General features: G+C 41.5%; 1 protein-coding gene across 1 annotated transcript in view; it reads left to right on the forward strand.

Annotated features, from left to right (window-relative positions):
• The first annotated feature begins 726 nt into the window (after positions 1-726).
• LOC120112234 (uncharacterized) overlaps positions 727-14,428 on the forward strand; it is a 56,266-nt gene continuing 42,564 nt past the window's right edge. The window contains exons 1-3 of the mRNA XM_089929340.1: positions 727-844; positions 3,978-4,068; positions 13,465-13,560. Coding sequence (XP_089785466.1) covers positions 13,539-13,560 — 22 coding nt within the window. The 5' untranslated portion in view covers positions 727-844; positions 3,978-4,068; positions 13,465-13,538. The remainder of the gene's footprint in view (positions 845-3,977; positions 4,069-13,464; positions 13,561-14,428) is intronic.

Raw genomic sequence — 14,428 nt, forward strand, 5'->3', positions numbered from 1 at the left:
CAATCAATTTATTTAGGTGATAAATTTTAATGTCATTCATCCAAACTTCAACTCCAGTCACTAGCTGATTTTACCAATCGAACTACTTGGCACCTACTTACTGAAAAGGGAAAGATTTGTTTAACCTTCTATTTTTAAAATATTGAATCATTTATTAACCAAGAGAGACTGTATTGTCATTTGTATGGTAATAAATGTTAAAGATATGCATGCAAGACTCAAATTAAATTTGAAAGTTAATTTCATTTAATATTCTCTTTAATAATTCAATTCATGTTTGGAAATTCTGGCTCATTACTTGTTTTATCATTTGTAAATTAAATATTTATAACGGGCAGGAGCCAACCATTCTCAATGAAACCCAGTGCCACCCACAGGAATCACCAACAGAACCTGTAATGCGAAGTTTCGCAGTCATGTATGGGAGTTTGGATCCTCTCAGGTTCGCGATCACAGCCATCCGTGTGTTGCAGGACGGTGCAGATGGATCGGGCACCATCTAATACAGTGTCGTTGTACCATGTGCAGCATGGGCTCCAATGCATCAGAGGCCGACCATCAAGCTCGATCCCGGAAATTGAGAAGATCTGGACTCGAATACATGAGGCCTTGAGCCGGAGCATTACGTGTACCAACCTCACCAGCCGAGCGCCAAACGTCTCCCTCTCCATTTGAAGAAGCGAAGCCAGCTCTCTCGCTGTGTCCTTTTCTCACACTCGTCGCATTCTTCTGATAACTTTTTCTGTTTCTTTCTACAAGAAATCAATCTCTCAAATTTCACAAGCCTTTCACCTGCCCCAATTTCAGCCCTCATGAGCTGATCTCCAATCCTCATCCATAGACGGTAATCAGCGCCTACATCTTTCTCTTCCATCACAGTTTTCTTCGATTCTTTCATATGTTTGAGCTATTTTCATTGTTGTTTGATTCTATTTGTTTCTTGGATCAAGAAAACAGTTTGGTTTTCATGACGCTTTGTGCGTAGATTGTCTGTAAACGTTTCTTTTTCGTAGAAAGATGATGTTTTAATTGAGGGTAATGCATCTAGAAGCCGGTTTATTTGTGATTTTTGGTGGATTGATTGGAAGCCCCTTCTTCTAAGGTGAGATTTGATTAAAAATCTTATGTTCCCTTACTTCTGCATGCAGGGGCTCTGAGACGGTCCATAATTATGACCCATTTTTATTTTTTCAATTAAATACAGATCACATCTATATGCCTCTTCCATTGCTCATTTTCAGAATTTTTAATTTATGGTTATGCATCTAGAAGGTGGTTTATGTGTGATTTTTGGTGGATTGATTGGAAGTCCCTTCTTTTAAAGTGAGATTTTGATTAAAAATCTTGTGTTCCCTTTTTTTTGAGATAGTCAATAATTACCTCTTTTATTTTTTTTTAATTAAATGCAGATTGCCTTTAACTGCCTCTTCCATTGTTGATTTCTCGGATTTTTCATTCATTTCTGCTCTTTTTGGTTCTTTCATTTTTCTAATGGATGTCAATGAGCTGTTTCATTTTTAACCCATCTTTTGAGTGAAAGATGTTGTATCTATCAATGATATTGTATTTGAAAGCTGGCTTTTTTGTCTTTTCAGATGAATTAAATAGAATTCATTTCTTTAACATGGATCTTTATTATGAATTTTGGTGTTCTCCTTTAGCCTGCAAGAACTGTGAGATGATAAGGAGTGATTTTTTGCACCCAAAACGCGTGTAGAATCAATTTCATTGCAGTTTTCTTTTTTACTTTTGTGAATTTCAGCTAATCTTGTTGTTATTTGGTGCTCTAATCAAGTAAATTCATAGATTAATGCTTTCTGTCGTTTTTTAATGAGTTTTTTTTTTCTTTTTCTGGGGATTGAGACAAGAAACAGCCAACAAAATCAGAGAGGAGACAAGATCGAACCTAGGGCACAGAATGTAGAAGAATCTCTTTGCAGTTCTCTTTGTTTGTTTGATGAATTTTGGCTCCTTCTATTATTATTTCATGTTCAAGTCAAGAATATCCATGCTTTGTGCTTTCTTCTGATTTTGTAGAATGAGTTTCTTCGAGGGACTAAAACAAGAAGCAACCAATAGGATGAGATCGAATCTAGAATGGTGCTATCCAGCATCCAAAGACTTTACCAACTCAACTAGTCGGCATCCTCTTTTTTATTAATTTTTTGATTACATTTTGAGAAGAATTATTTTTATTGTTTTCTTTACTGACATTATTTGATTTTTTTTTTTATGATAATGGATATGCTTAATTTCTCCAAGTTTTTACTATTCCTATATATAGTCATTCTTAAATATAGGCAAAAAATACTTGTTTCAAAATTGTCCTCTACCTCTTCATATCAAGATTTTACAATATTTAGAGTTAGTCCTAGTTAAAAATTTATAAACTTGATCTTTCTAAAAATAGACTACTTTGGCACATCAACACATATACATATACATACATACATACATACATATATACACATACATACACTCATACATACATACATACATACATACATACATATATATATATGTATGTATGTATGTATGTATGTATGCATGCATGCATGCATGAATATATGGATGTATGCATGCATGCATATATGTATGTGTGTGCATATGTGTATACACACACACATATATACACATACATGCAAGTATAAATACATGTATACATGTTTGTATCTGCGTACATATATAAAGTCATAGAAACATAAATGCATACATAATACATACATATATACATGCATATATGTGTGTGTGTTGCGTGCGTATGCGCATGCATACCTATACTTCTTTTGTGATCTCATTTCCAATTCCTTAATATGGTTCTCTTCAATCCTTTCTTTTTCAAATGATATTTCTTTTATTTTAACTAAAGGTGGCAATGCTTAACCGTTTAACCTATTTAACTTATTTCAACTTGTTGTACTTTGGGTTAGATTACCTATTTAATAAAATGTTCAGGTTCGGATCTGAATTTTTGACTTGTTTAATAAATAGGTTAGGTTCGGATTGACAGAATTTTGATCTATCCTGTATCTAACTTGTATCTTGTCAGACCCAACCTGTATCTTGTCCGAACCAATCCGATTGCCACCTATGATTTTAACTGGTACATTAGAAAAATTGTTTTGGATTCTTGATAATAAATAAGTGTTTCTTCAAGGGTATTTCTTATTTCTATTTTTTTGACTGAATCGTACAAGTATATCTTCTTCTTTTTTCCTTTTTCCTAGTGAATCTTCAAATGTATTGTGAGGACCCGTGCGAGCGTGTGTTTAGTCCCACATCGGTTATTCGCTGGGTAGATCTTGGGTACTTATACAGGATCAAGGAACCCAAATAATACCTTCTAGCTAGCCATTTTGGGTGAGGTCCTGGGTTGTTACAAATGGTATCAGAGCGGATCCGGCCCATAACCTATGTAGACTAGGGGACATTGCAGCACGGATCTATTGGAGCTGACCACAAGCTGATTGTGGTGTTTGTTATTAGATTCGAATGGATTTGAACCCTTAGTCTGACGAGGACGTCAGGGCTTGAACGGGAGGAGTATGTGAGGACCCGTGCGGGCGTGTGTTTAGTCCCACATCGGTTATTCGCTGGGTAGATCTTGGGTACTTATACAGGATCAAGGAACCCAAATAATACCTTCTGGCTAGCCATTTTGGGTGAGGTCCTGGGTTGTTACATGTATCCTAGTTGCATTTTGATGCAATGAATTTGATCATGAAAGATGAAAAATTTGGATGAATTTCTTATGACTGGGCAAAGGTGGAGAAAGAAGTGGGTCATCATCTAATTATTCATGAAAACTTCTGTAAACTGAGGAATGAGAGAGGTCTAGAGATTTGAAGTTTTAGAATGATAGACAGTAATTTCTCCATTTAAAAAAAATAGATCTGTTTTTTAAAGAAAAATTATCATTATATAAGATCAAACACAGATTTTGACATTCTACCTGATCAATTTTTGTGCTTTGACAGATTTGATAAAAAAGAGAGTTTGTTTTCCAAATTACTTGGTCTTGGAGGGAGGAGATAGTCTGTCCATTATGCTCGTGAAGGGTTGGTTAAGGTATTAAAACTATATTTTTTATATTTTGATTTCATAATGTATTTTTCCTTATATCCTTTCCTTATATATTCTTGTTAGAATATCTTCAAAGCTCATGTTGCTTCTTTTAAGTAGATATTATGTTATGGAGATTAAGATGACTAATTTGTAAACTTTTTCTTTACCAAAGGGTTAGAATCTTGCTTAGCCGGACAGAGATTTGAGCTTCAAAGTATCGTTTGAACTTGCTAGTTCCCTTAGAATTGAAAACCCATCCTTTGCATGAGTAAGAAAACCCTTTTTTTTCTTTTGTTCCGAGAGTAAGAAACCAATATATTTCCATAGGTTTGCCCATAATCAGTAGTTGATTTCTTTTGCATTTCTCGTATCTCTTTTCGTGGATCAATACTCATCATCTTCTTGTCATGCATAAATTCCTAACCTATGATGGATGACCTTCCAAACAAGAACCACTTTTCTTTTTCTTTTTTTCCTTTTGAGCTAGAATGAAAACAAGTCAAGCCAAAATTGGGCGAGTTCAGGATTCAAACCTAGTAACTACTTCAATACTAATGATACTGATCTCCATCTCTCTCTCTTCCTCTCTCTCCCTGTGAGGGGGGGGTGATCATCTCTTTACCTGTTTATGGACTTTTGATATTAGTTGGGATAATTTTTGAGGAAAAAAATAGATTTTTTTTTTGGTAAGTCAGCCTCTTAGTACAATCAGCCGTGAGATGGCCCAGAACAGTCATAGTACAAAACACGATCTAATGCCAGCGGCACACAATCGGAACTACTCCAAAAGACACCCCCAAAGTAGTGGGCTACAAAAGAGGCGGCCCAGTCCGCTGAACTATTTGCCTCCTAAAACACATGCGAAGCCCGAAATAACTCTAACTCCTCCACGAGCCGCCAAATATCTCGGAGTAGTGGGTGCCGCTTAGACCTGGTCTGCCGGCTCCGGATCCAACCGATCACTGTAGCCGAGTCGCCCTCCAGGAACGCCCGCCTAGCACCCAAGTGCACTCTAGCATAGACGAGGCCCTTCCATGTCGCACGCAACTCTGACATGAGAATGGAACCATCAAATGTACGCCGGCCCTCAGCTGCAATCATTCTGGAGTCCTAGTCTCTGATCACAAAACACACGCCACATCTACTGCTGCCTTCTGATACACTGCCATCGAAGTTTATCTTAAAGAAATCAGAGGGTGGGGGCTCCCAGAATACCATCGATACCATCACATACCTGGATGCTGCAAGAGCCAAAGAAGAACCCCAGATGTCCCTATCATCTCTAGGTGATATCTCTGCAGCAACGCTCACCAGCTCGGTTGCCTGTGCAAAAGCTCTATCGACCACTGATCGTGGGTAGAATCCTCTACCCTCGAAGATCCGCATATTCCTATCTAGCTAAATATGGTATGTCACATATGCCAAACAGCTCCCCTCTGCCATCCCTGGTCTTCGAGCTGAGTCCCTCAACTGACTCAAAAATATCTCCGTAGATGTAAAGAACTACTGATGAGCCAGGGCAAGGCTCCAAACCTGAAGTGCCCACGGACATGTAAACAGGGCGTGGCTGATGGTCTCCTCCTCCCCCAAGCTTCCCTCACAATCTGCTGGTATCCGGACTGCCCTCCTAACTAAGATCCCTTTGGTAGGTAGGATGCCCCATGCCACCCTCCACAAAAACATAGCCACACGTGGATGGACACGTAGCTGCCAAATCCAACGCCCTGCCATCCGACAAACAGACCCTGGGTCCACTATCATCTGGAGATCACTGACTGCGACCCTAACCCTCCTAGTCCAACTCCATACCCTCCTATCTGCCATCCCCTCGAGAGGTAGAGGTGTGGCCAAAATCCTCTATGCAAGGTCGTCGCCGAAGAGGAGGTGGACTTGAGCAGCATCCCATCTGCTCTCATCCTGAGCAAAAAGATCGCACACTCTGCTCCCAGCCGTCGCAATAGGGTCAAACATCGTGGGCCATCTGGATAGCGGCAGCTCAGCCATCCATTTATCCTCAACAACATTAATACTGCAGCCATCCCCCACCGCTCAGTAGATGCAGGGGAGTATCTGTGGGGCTTGTACACACATATCCCACCAAATATAAGAGCACTAACGCCCTGGTGGAAATGAGTCTCCCATCCCGTACTTTGCTCTCATTAGTCTACTCCATAACCCATCCGCCTCCAACAGAATCTAGCCATATGCCTCAATGCCAAGGCCTCTCGCCTAGTAAGGAGAGAGTGAATGCCCAAGCCCCCGGAGCTCTTCGGCTAACATAGGACCTCCCATGCAAGTAGATGAATGCTCCACAATAGTTGCTCCAATTGCCTAAGAAAGATAATCGGGACAATGGTGTTTGAAAGCATGTACACGGGGATAGAGCTCAGCACTGATCTAACCAAAATGACCTTGCCCGTCATGGAGAAAGAACTCGCCTGCTTCCCCTCCAATCGCTGTCGGAAGGTCAACTCCACCTCGGAACAATCTGCCCCGCGCAATCGTCGACCGGTGATGGGGATCCCCAGGTACCGCATGGTACCACACTCCTCAATTCCCAAGATCTTTGAACTGGTACCTTTCAACTGGATTTCAATCTTCGGACTGTAGGATATTGTCGATTTGGCCAAATTTACCCTCTGCTTGGAGGCATTGCAGTACTCTGTAATTATCCCCCGGAGTGTCCGTGTCGACCTCCTAGTCACACGAGCTATCAAGAAGTAGTCATCAGCAAATAATAAATGAGAAATTTGGAAGGTACCGGACCTTGGTGTGTAAGGCTCCAGCTCACGAGTCTCAGCGGCGCTACGGAGGGCTCGGGATAAAGCATCCTAGAAAAGGATGAAAAGTAATGGAGACACCGGATAGCCCTGCCGCAGGCCCACCGAGGATTCGAAGAAACTGGTCGACATGCCATTCACCGGAATGGCATAGGATGGTGCTAAGATGCAACTCATAACCCATTCAATCCACTAATGGTGAAACCCAAGAATCTCTAGGGAGTGTGTCACAAAGTGCCAATCCATTATGTCATATGCTCTCTCCATGTCCAACTTGATGCCCATCCTACATGAAAACTGCCTAAAATCACTCATAAACTACTGGGCTATCAATACATTGTCGGATATACACCAGCCCCCAATGAATGCCCCCTCCACAGGGCTCACCACCTTATCTAGTACCCCCCTAACCCTCCTCACTAGAATTTTGGCTATGATCTTGTAGAGGGTGGTACAGAGGCTAATGGGTCGATAGTGGATGGGCTCTGTGGCATCCTGCTTTTTCAGTATCAAGGTTATGAAAGTCCGTTTTCACTCACTAGGTATGGTAGCTGAGCTGAAACACAGTAGGATAGCCTCAATCACATCCATCCTAACAATATGCCAATACCTTCGAAAAGAGAGAGGGAGAAAATCGTCCGGCCACAGGGCCTTGTCCTCAGCCAAGGACCAAAGGTTCTCCTGAATCTCTGCTACTGATACCGGCCTAATAAGCTCAGCATTCTCCTTCTCAGTAACCCTCTTGGCTGGGGCAGGCTGGGTAGGCGACCCTCCACCACTGGTGTGCTTAGTCCACCTAGCCCTGAAGAACTCCTGCAAGATCCTCCTAACCGAGATTGGACCCTCCATCATCTAGCTACTGCTCTTCCTGATGCTGTGAATTCTGTTCCTCTACAGGAGGATAATAGTGGATTGGTGGAAGAATCTGGTATTGCGGTCCCCCTCTAGAATCCACTGAACCTGTGACTCCAGAAGGTCTTCTACTGCTGAAGTAATGAATGGTGCATAGCCAGGTGAGCCCGGAGGTCCCTCTGCTCGTCCTCACATAAACCACCATTATGCTCTTCTTTGTCCTAAATGCTTGCAATCACTACTTCAACCCTTCAATCTTTCTGAAGATGTTCCCCACCTCCACCCTGTTCCATCTCCTCAGGCGTCGCTTGATCATCTCAAGCCTACGTGACACCCTCTCTATAGCATTACCTCGCACCTGCCAGGCTTCCCTCACCACCTCCCATGATCTTGGATATGAAAGCCAAAATTTCTTAAATCTAAATGGACCGAGAGTCTGAGCTACGGGAGAGGTGCTTACCAGCACCGGACAATGATCTGACGCAATCCGTGGCAAGTGGAAAACCCTGAAGTTAGGCCAGCTCTGAATCCACCCCGCTGTGGCAAACACCCGGTCAATCCGCTCCCATACCTTGGCACGGCCCAACCTGTTGTTGCACCATGTATATCTCGGTCCTGAGAAACCCAGATCCACCAATCCACTTCCTAAAATAAAATTCTGAAACTCCCTCACCTCCACTTTGTTTGTGAATGGCTTGCCCCCCCTCTCCAGTGGGCTGTCAATGCAGTTAAAGTCGCCAACCACTAATGTTGGGTACCCATGATGAATCAGGCTCCTTACCTCATCCCACAGAATTCTTCTCTCACAAAAATCTGTATTAGCATAAGTGGCACAAAAAACCCATGGTTGCCCATCTTCCTCCGATATGACCATCACTACATTCTGAGTACATTCATTAAACACATCAATTTTGCATATGTTCGACTGCCACGTGACAATAATTTCCCCTGACAATCCCCGAGATTCAATTGCATAGAATCCCCATGAGTTGGGAATTCTTCTTCTAGCTTGTTGTAGGCTTCTACCAGAGAGTGGTTTTAAGGATAACACAAATGGTTGGATCATGTATGTGAACTAACCTCCGGGAGGCCGGGCTAAAGGACGGTTTCCGCGCTCTCCGGCAATTCCAAACAAGAATATGCATATCAAGGATCCGAAGGGGTGCTTCTGCACACCCCTAGCTTGGCACCATATGAATGTAGTGAGCCGTCCCACCCCTGCATTGCCTTTTTTAGCTTAGCAACAATACGCATGTGGGAAACCTCAGTAGAGTTCGACCCCTCAACCCCGATACCAATCACCCCTTAATCCCCTACACCACTTGACACTGTCCCACCATCAACCAGGCCTGCCTGGGGATCCTTGCCAGGCCTCCTATTCTCCCCCTTCCTCTGCCAAGACACCAGCCCCAGCCACCAAGACTAATCCCTCCCCTTCTTGCTGCTCCTGGTGCTCCCTGCCACCAATCTCTGCTTCACCATGTGAGATAGTTGATGCTGCCAGATCCGAGCTCTTCCCAGAGACTGCCCCTGTCCTCGCCGCACCTTCTGCCTTGCCGGTGTGTGATGAAGGGTCCTTGCTCCTATGCGTTGCCAACCCCTCCTCTGACACAACCCCTCCACCATCATCGGCCGTGAGATGGAGAGCGCCCTCAGGTTTGGCTCAGTGGATGTGGATGACCTTCGCAGTCGAGCACCAAGGATGGCTCGGTTAGTTTCAGTTCCCTGACAACCTAGTTTTGATCCAGATTCGGATCCCCGCCCGTCCGCCCGGTTCTGGTCCGCAGGCCCCTTTAGAGCTTGGCCTTTCAATGGGCTTCGTGCCCATTTGGACGGCCCTAGTTCGGTTGCTGCCACTTTGTGGACCAAGGTCAAATGGGCTTCTACTGCTCGGCACCTTTGGTTCCCTTATGGCCCAAGTTGCTCCACACCGAGTTGACTCGGCCAAACTCAAAGTTAATCAATGGGTCAAAAGCACTCACCTCGGTAGGGAAGGCTGAGTCGCCTTCAGGATCATCCACCGCTGATGCTTTCTCCCAATCACACCTAGCCATTCTCTTCCACTCATCGGACTCTATCGGAACCTCGGACGGCTCTAGGTTGGGTGTCGGATCCTCGGGGTTTTGGACGTCGGCGAGTGGACCCCGAGTTATTTCTATCCCCAACTCGGCGATAGTCTTCCTCCACTACTCCGCTCCGACCTGTTTTGGCTTGCGCATCTGGCTAGTAACCAGCCACAGTCCATATGTCAGCCGTAGAGGTTGATTGGGGCCAACATCGGCTGGGATCGGTGATGTCTCCATTGCCTTGTCCTCCCGCCTTTGAGTCTCCCCCTCCACCTGGTGCCGAGGACCGAGCAGTGCAGGGCTCCCTTCCATGGCCGAGACACCCACATCTGTAGCATACCCCCGGCAGATTTTTGTAGGTAAAAGCCTGTCAGATCGGCTCCGATTTGCTCTGGAGATAGATCCCAGGCCGTAAGGGTTTCAAGGCATCCACCTCTATCTTAACCCTCGCAAACTCTAGCCGCCACCTGCCATCTGTTGTTGCATCCACTACCACTCCGGCAATGTCGAGGATTGATTCCCTATCCTAGAACTCGAGCGGGAGTGCCGGCAATCACACCCACGACACAACCTTGATCACTTCCTGGACACCGGGCACGAAATCGGGGCGCCACCTCTCCATGGCCAGTAGCTGTCCCGCTACCAACCATGGGCCACTTTGGAGCACCATGTCCCTCTCCTCCTTGAAGCAAATGGCCAGATGCCCCGCTGCCAGAGGGAAGCCTTTGACCTCATTGCCAAGCCTCACCCTATATTGGATTTCCTTCAGAATCCTCTCGATCGGAATAGGGCGGCCGAGGCTTCAGGCAAGAAGGGTTGTCGTCGACCAAGCTCTTCGGGCTCTGTCGATCCTCTCCGGGGGAAGCTCCAAAACCTCGGTGAAGACGCTCTGGTTCTGCCAGAGTTCAACTTGGGAGCTCTCGAAGGTAGTCTACCGCGGCCTGCTCGAGGGGGCCCGGGCTACCACCGACCACAGGGGATTCTCCGTCGCACCCAGTAGTTGCCGAATCCCACTCCCCTGATCCGCCCTAGTCACCACTGGCTCCTCCACATGCTGATTCGCTGCCGCGTCCCGCCGGTGCTCCGCCGCCTTGCAGCCACTCTGCATCTTTTCTTCGGGTGTTGCTTTCTGAAGTAAAGCATCTCGAGCTTCCTTTAAATTTAAAACAAAAATAGTTTTGAGAAAATACATTACTTTGGATACTTGAGTCTCCTTCATTGCTAATAAATGAATCTGTTTTTAAAGAGGTTATATGAGTTGGGTTTGAGTTAGCCATGTAATTTATGTGTTGAATTCATGTTAGAAATTTTGAATTTTTATTTTCTGAATATGGCTTGAACGTGATTTGAAGTATAAGCTTAATTTTAAGTACTTTAATTGTTTCAACTGGACACGAGCAAACATGACAATCGTCACATTCCGCTATCCACCCACATGAATCATCAGCACAACCTGTAACATAAAGTTTGAAGGGCAACCTTGAGACAAAGCACATATCTAACAAACTCACCCCCGAAGCGCCCAATGTCCCACTCCTCTCCATTTGAAAAAGAGAAGCCAGACCCCCACTGTCTTCTTCCCACACTTGTCATCGCTCTTGAAACTTTCTTATTTCTTCCATAAAGGAAAGAGCCCAACCTCTCAATTCTCATAAGCCTTTCCCTTAATTCAGCCCCCAGGAATTCTCTGATAGCCATAGATTGTAACGACCACCAATACTTACCTCTTCCATCACTTTCTCTTTTATTCTTTCATCGGATTCAGCTTCTCTTTTTGCCATCTGGTCATCTCATTTAGTTCTCGTTTTAGTCTTCCCACTTAGCTTGTTATGCTTTTGTATTCGTTAGATGTTTCATTTTTCCAGGGTGCTTTTATGTGAAAAATTATGTTTTCATCAATGCTATTTCATCTGGAAGCCTATTGCCTTTCGATTAGTAGTTCTTTCTTCTAAAATGAGTTTTTGATTAGAGATCTTGGTGTCACCTTATTTCTGCATGCAATATCAACGAGATGGTCAAGAATGACCCTCTCTCTCTCTGTGCGCGCGCGTGCACGCACGCTCACAGGTGCGTGTGTAATGTAGATCGCCTTTAGATGTCTCTTCCATCATTGATTTCTTAAGCTATTTAATCAATTTCTACTCTTCTTGGTCCTTTCATCTTTTCCTATATCAAAATTGATGTTTCCATCTGTGATTTTATACTTGAAATCCTGTTTTGTTGCATTTTGAAATGAACTAATTATAACTATGGATTAGAACTTCCGTTCTTAAAATGGACTTTAGCCTTCAACTAAGCATTGGTGAGGAATAGGTTTGAATCTAGATCATGCTTAGATATCTCTTCCATTTAGTTCTATTTGATCTTTTGATCAATTTCAACTTTTCTAGTTGTTCTTTTAGTTCTTTTATGATGTTTTTTTCATTGTTCAGTTTTCTTACTAATTAATTTCTTGTTTTTGTAGTTTACTTTTATTGTAAGTGGGAACCAACATTCCTAATTTTTCCATGTTCTCACTAGGACTATCTATATAATTTATTCTCAAATATAGGTATAATATATATATATATATATATATATATATATATATATATATATATATATATATATATATATATATATATATATATATATATATATATATATATGCATGTGTTTTTAAGGGTACGTGCCTTTATTTTTATGTACATGTATAATGTAGATTTGTGAATTAGATAGTTTCTCTACTTTATCTGGTTCTCTTCAACACTTTCTTATTTAAATTTGAAATTCTTTTTTATCAAAAGGTTCATCAAGGAAATTAATTTGGTTCCCTCATGTAATAAGTGTATCTTCAAGTGCCTCTTTTTTCTCCTTTAAGTGAACCTTTGGTTGTATCTTTTTCTTTTCCCATTTCTAAGTTTATCTCAGCTGCATGCTAGTCATGTGATGCATGAGTAATGCAGGATTTTGTCCTTTTTAACACCTAAGTGGAACATTTCTGTATATTACCAATGTGGCATGCATTTGGGATATAAGTCTCCATGCATTATTCAGTTACTGTATCAAAAAAATATTTAAATGAATTTCCTAGGATATGGTAAAGGTGAAGAAACGGGAGACTTCATTTTACATGATAGATAGAGTGATATAACTAGACATTCTAGCTAATTAATTTTGCTCCTTGCAAATACAAAAAAAGGGAGAAAATCATAGTTTACATCAAATATTTTGTAAAGGTATTAAAGTTTCCACATAGTGTATTTTCCTTATTATTTTCTTCGTAACTATTTCTGCCATAATATCTTTCAAAAGCTCATCTTTCTTCATTTATAGGATATTAGATTATAAAGTTTAGAAAATAAGATGATTATTTTGTAAAGCATTTTATTATATAACTGATGATGATTATTATATAACTGATTATTATGTAAAACATTTTATGGGCAAGCAGGGTTGAGGATAATAATTTCTTTTGGAATTGTAAGTTCTATTGAAACATTACCTTATTCATTTTCTTGGTTTTTTTTTTGGCTGTGAACTCATTTTCTTGGTTGTCCTAACATTTATGTGTTGAAGGGACAGGATCTCCCTCATATCTTGTTAATTGACTCTTATACATGATCAATGTTTTGTGGCATTTCTCATACTACTTGGGCTATTTGTGTCCACTTCCTCGCTGATAGATAAAGAACATGGTGGGGTTTTTTTTTCTTTTGCAGCTTAGTGGTTGTGATATTAGGAGGCGTGCCATCTTTTGGACTTGGGAAATAAGTTCTGAAGGATTTGACACATTATGAAACCTATCATCCTGGACGGTATGTCGCAATTAGAATTTTAAAAATTTGTTTGCTTTTTTGTTTAACATATTTGTATTGGCGGTTACTTGAATTATGGCCTGTCAGTTGGTGATTACTTGAATTTTAAAAATTTACTTGCATTTAGAATTTTAAAAATTTACTTAAAGTTTAAAAATCTGTTTATTTGATCTATCAATTCAATTATGGCCTTGTCATAATGAATTGATGTGGTTGAAACTAATTTTGGTACCAAAGAAAGTTAAACTATATGATTTTTTATCCACTCTACCTTTAACTAGGTAATATCTAGAGCAATGAACTCGGTCTCCATGCTGCTCCAAGATATAATCGTTCGTCTAAAATATCCTTAAGCTATAGAAGCACCACCAAGAAGAAACAAAGTGATCTAAGAAATTATGATCTAGGTTGCATCACTATAAACGTTAACTACCTCAGGGTATCTAGTGTAGAGAAGATAAAGATGAAAGGTCCCTTAAGATATCCAAATACTATTTCTAAAAAGGTCAAATGAGATTGAAATTGGTTATGAGTATATCTATTTAATCATCCTAAAATATAGGTAATATCTAGTCCTCTCCTATTTGCCACATATAGTGGAGATCTAATGATTTGAGAATATCTAGTTTGATAAACAAATTCACTTAAGTTCTTCATAAGATGTACACTAGTATCATATCGAGTGGGAATTGGTTTTCAATTGAAAAAAACAAATTTTTTAATCAATTTATTGATAGAATGAGAAAGGGCGAGAGCTGCCCTTCTTAAGAGATTTCATTAACTTTATCCTTATGACTACATTGCCTTCATCTAGATCTTTCATATCAAATTGTTTGATAAAAAGACTTGATCTCGAATATGATTTTAA

The sequence above is a fragment of the Phoenix dactylifera genome, chromosome 2, assembly GCF_051530095.1.
Source record: "Phoenix dactylifera cultivar Ajwa chromosome 2, Ajwa_hap1_PhDact_Kaust_v1.1, whole genome shotgun sequence".
Lineage (NCBI taxonomy): Eukaryota > Viridiplantae > Streptophyta > Magnoliopsida > Arecales > Arecaceae > Phoenix > Phoenix dactylifera.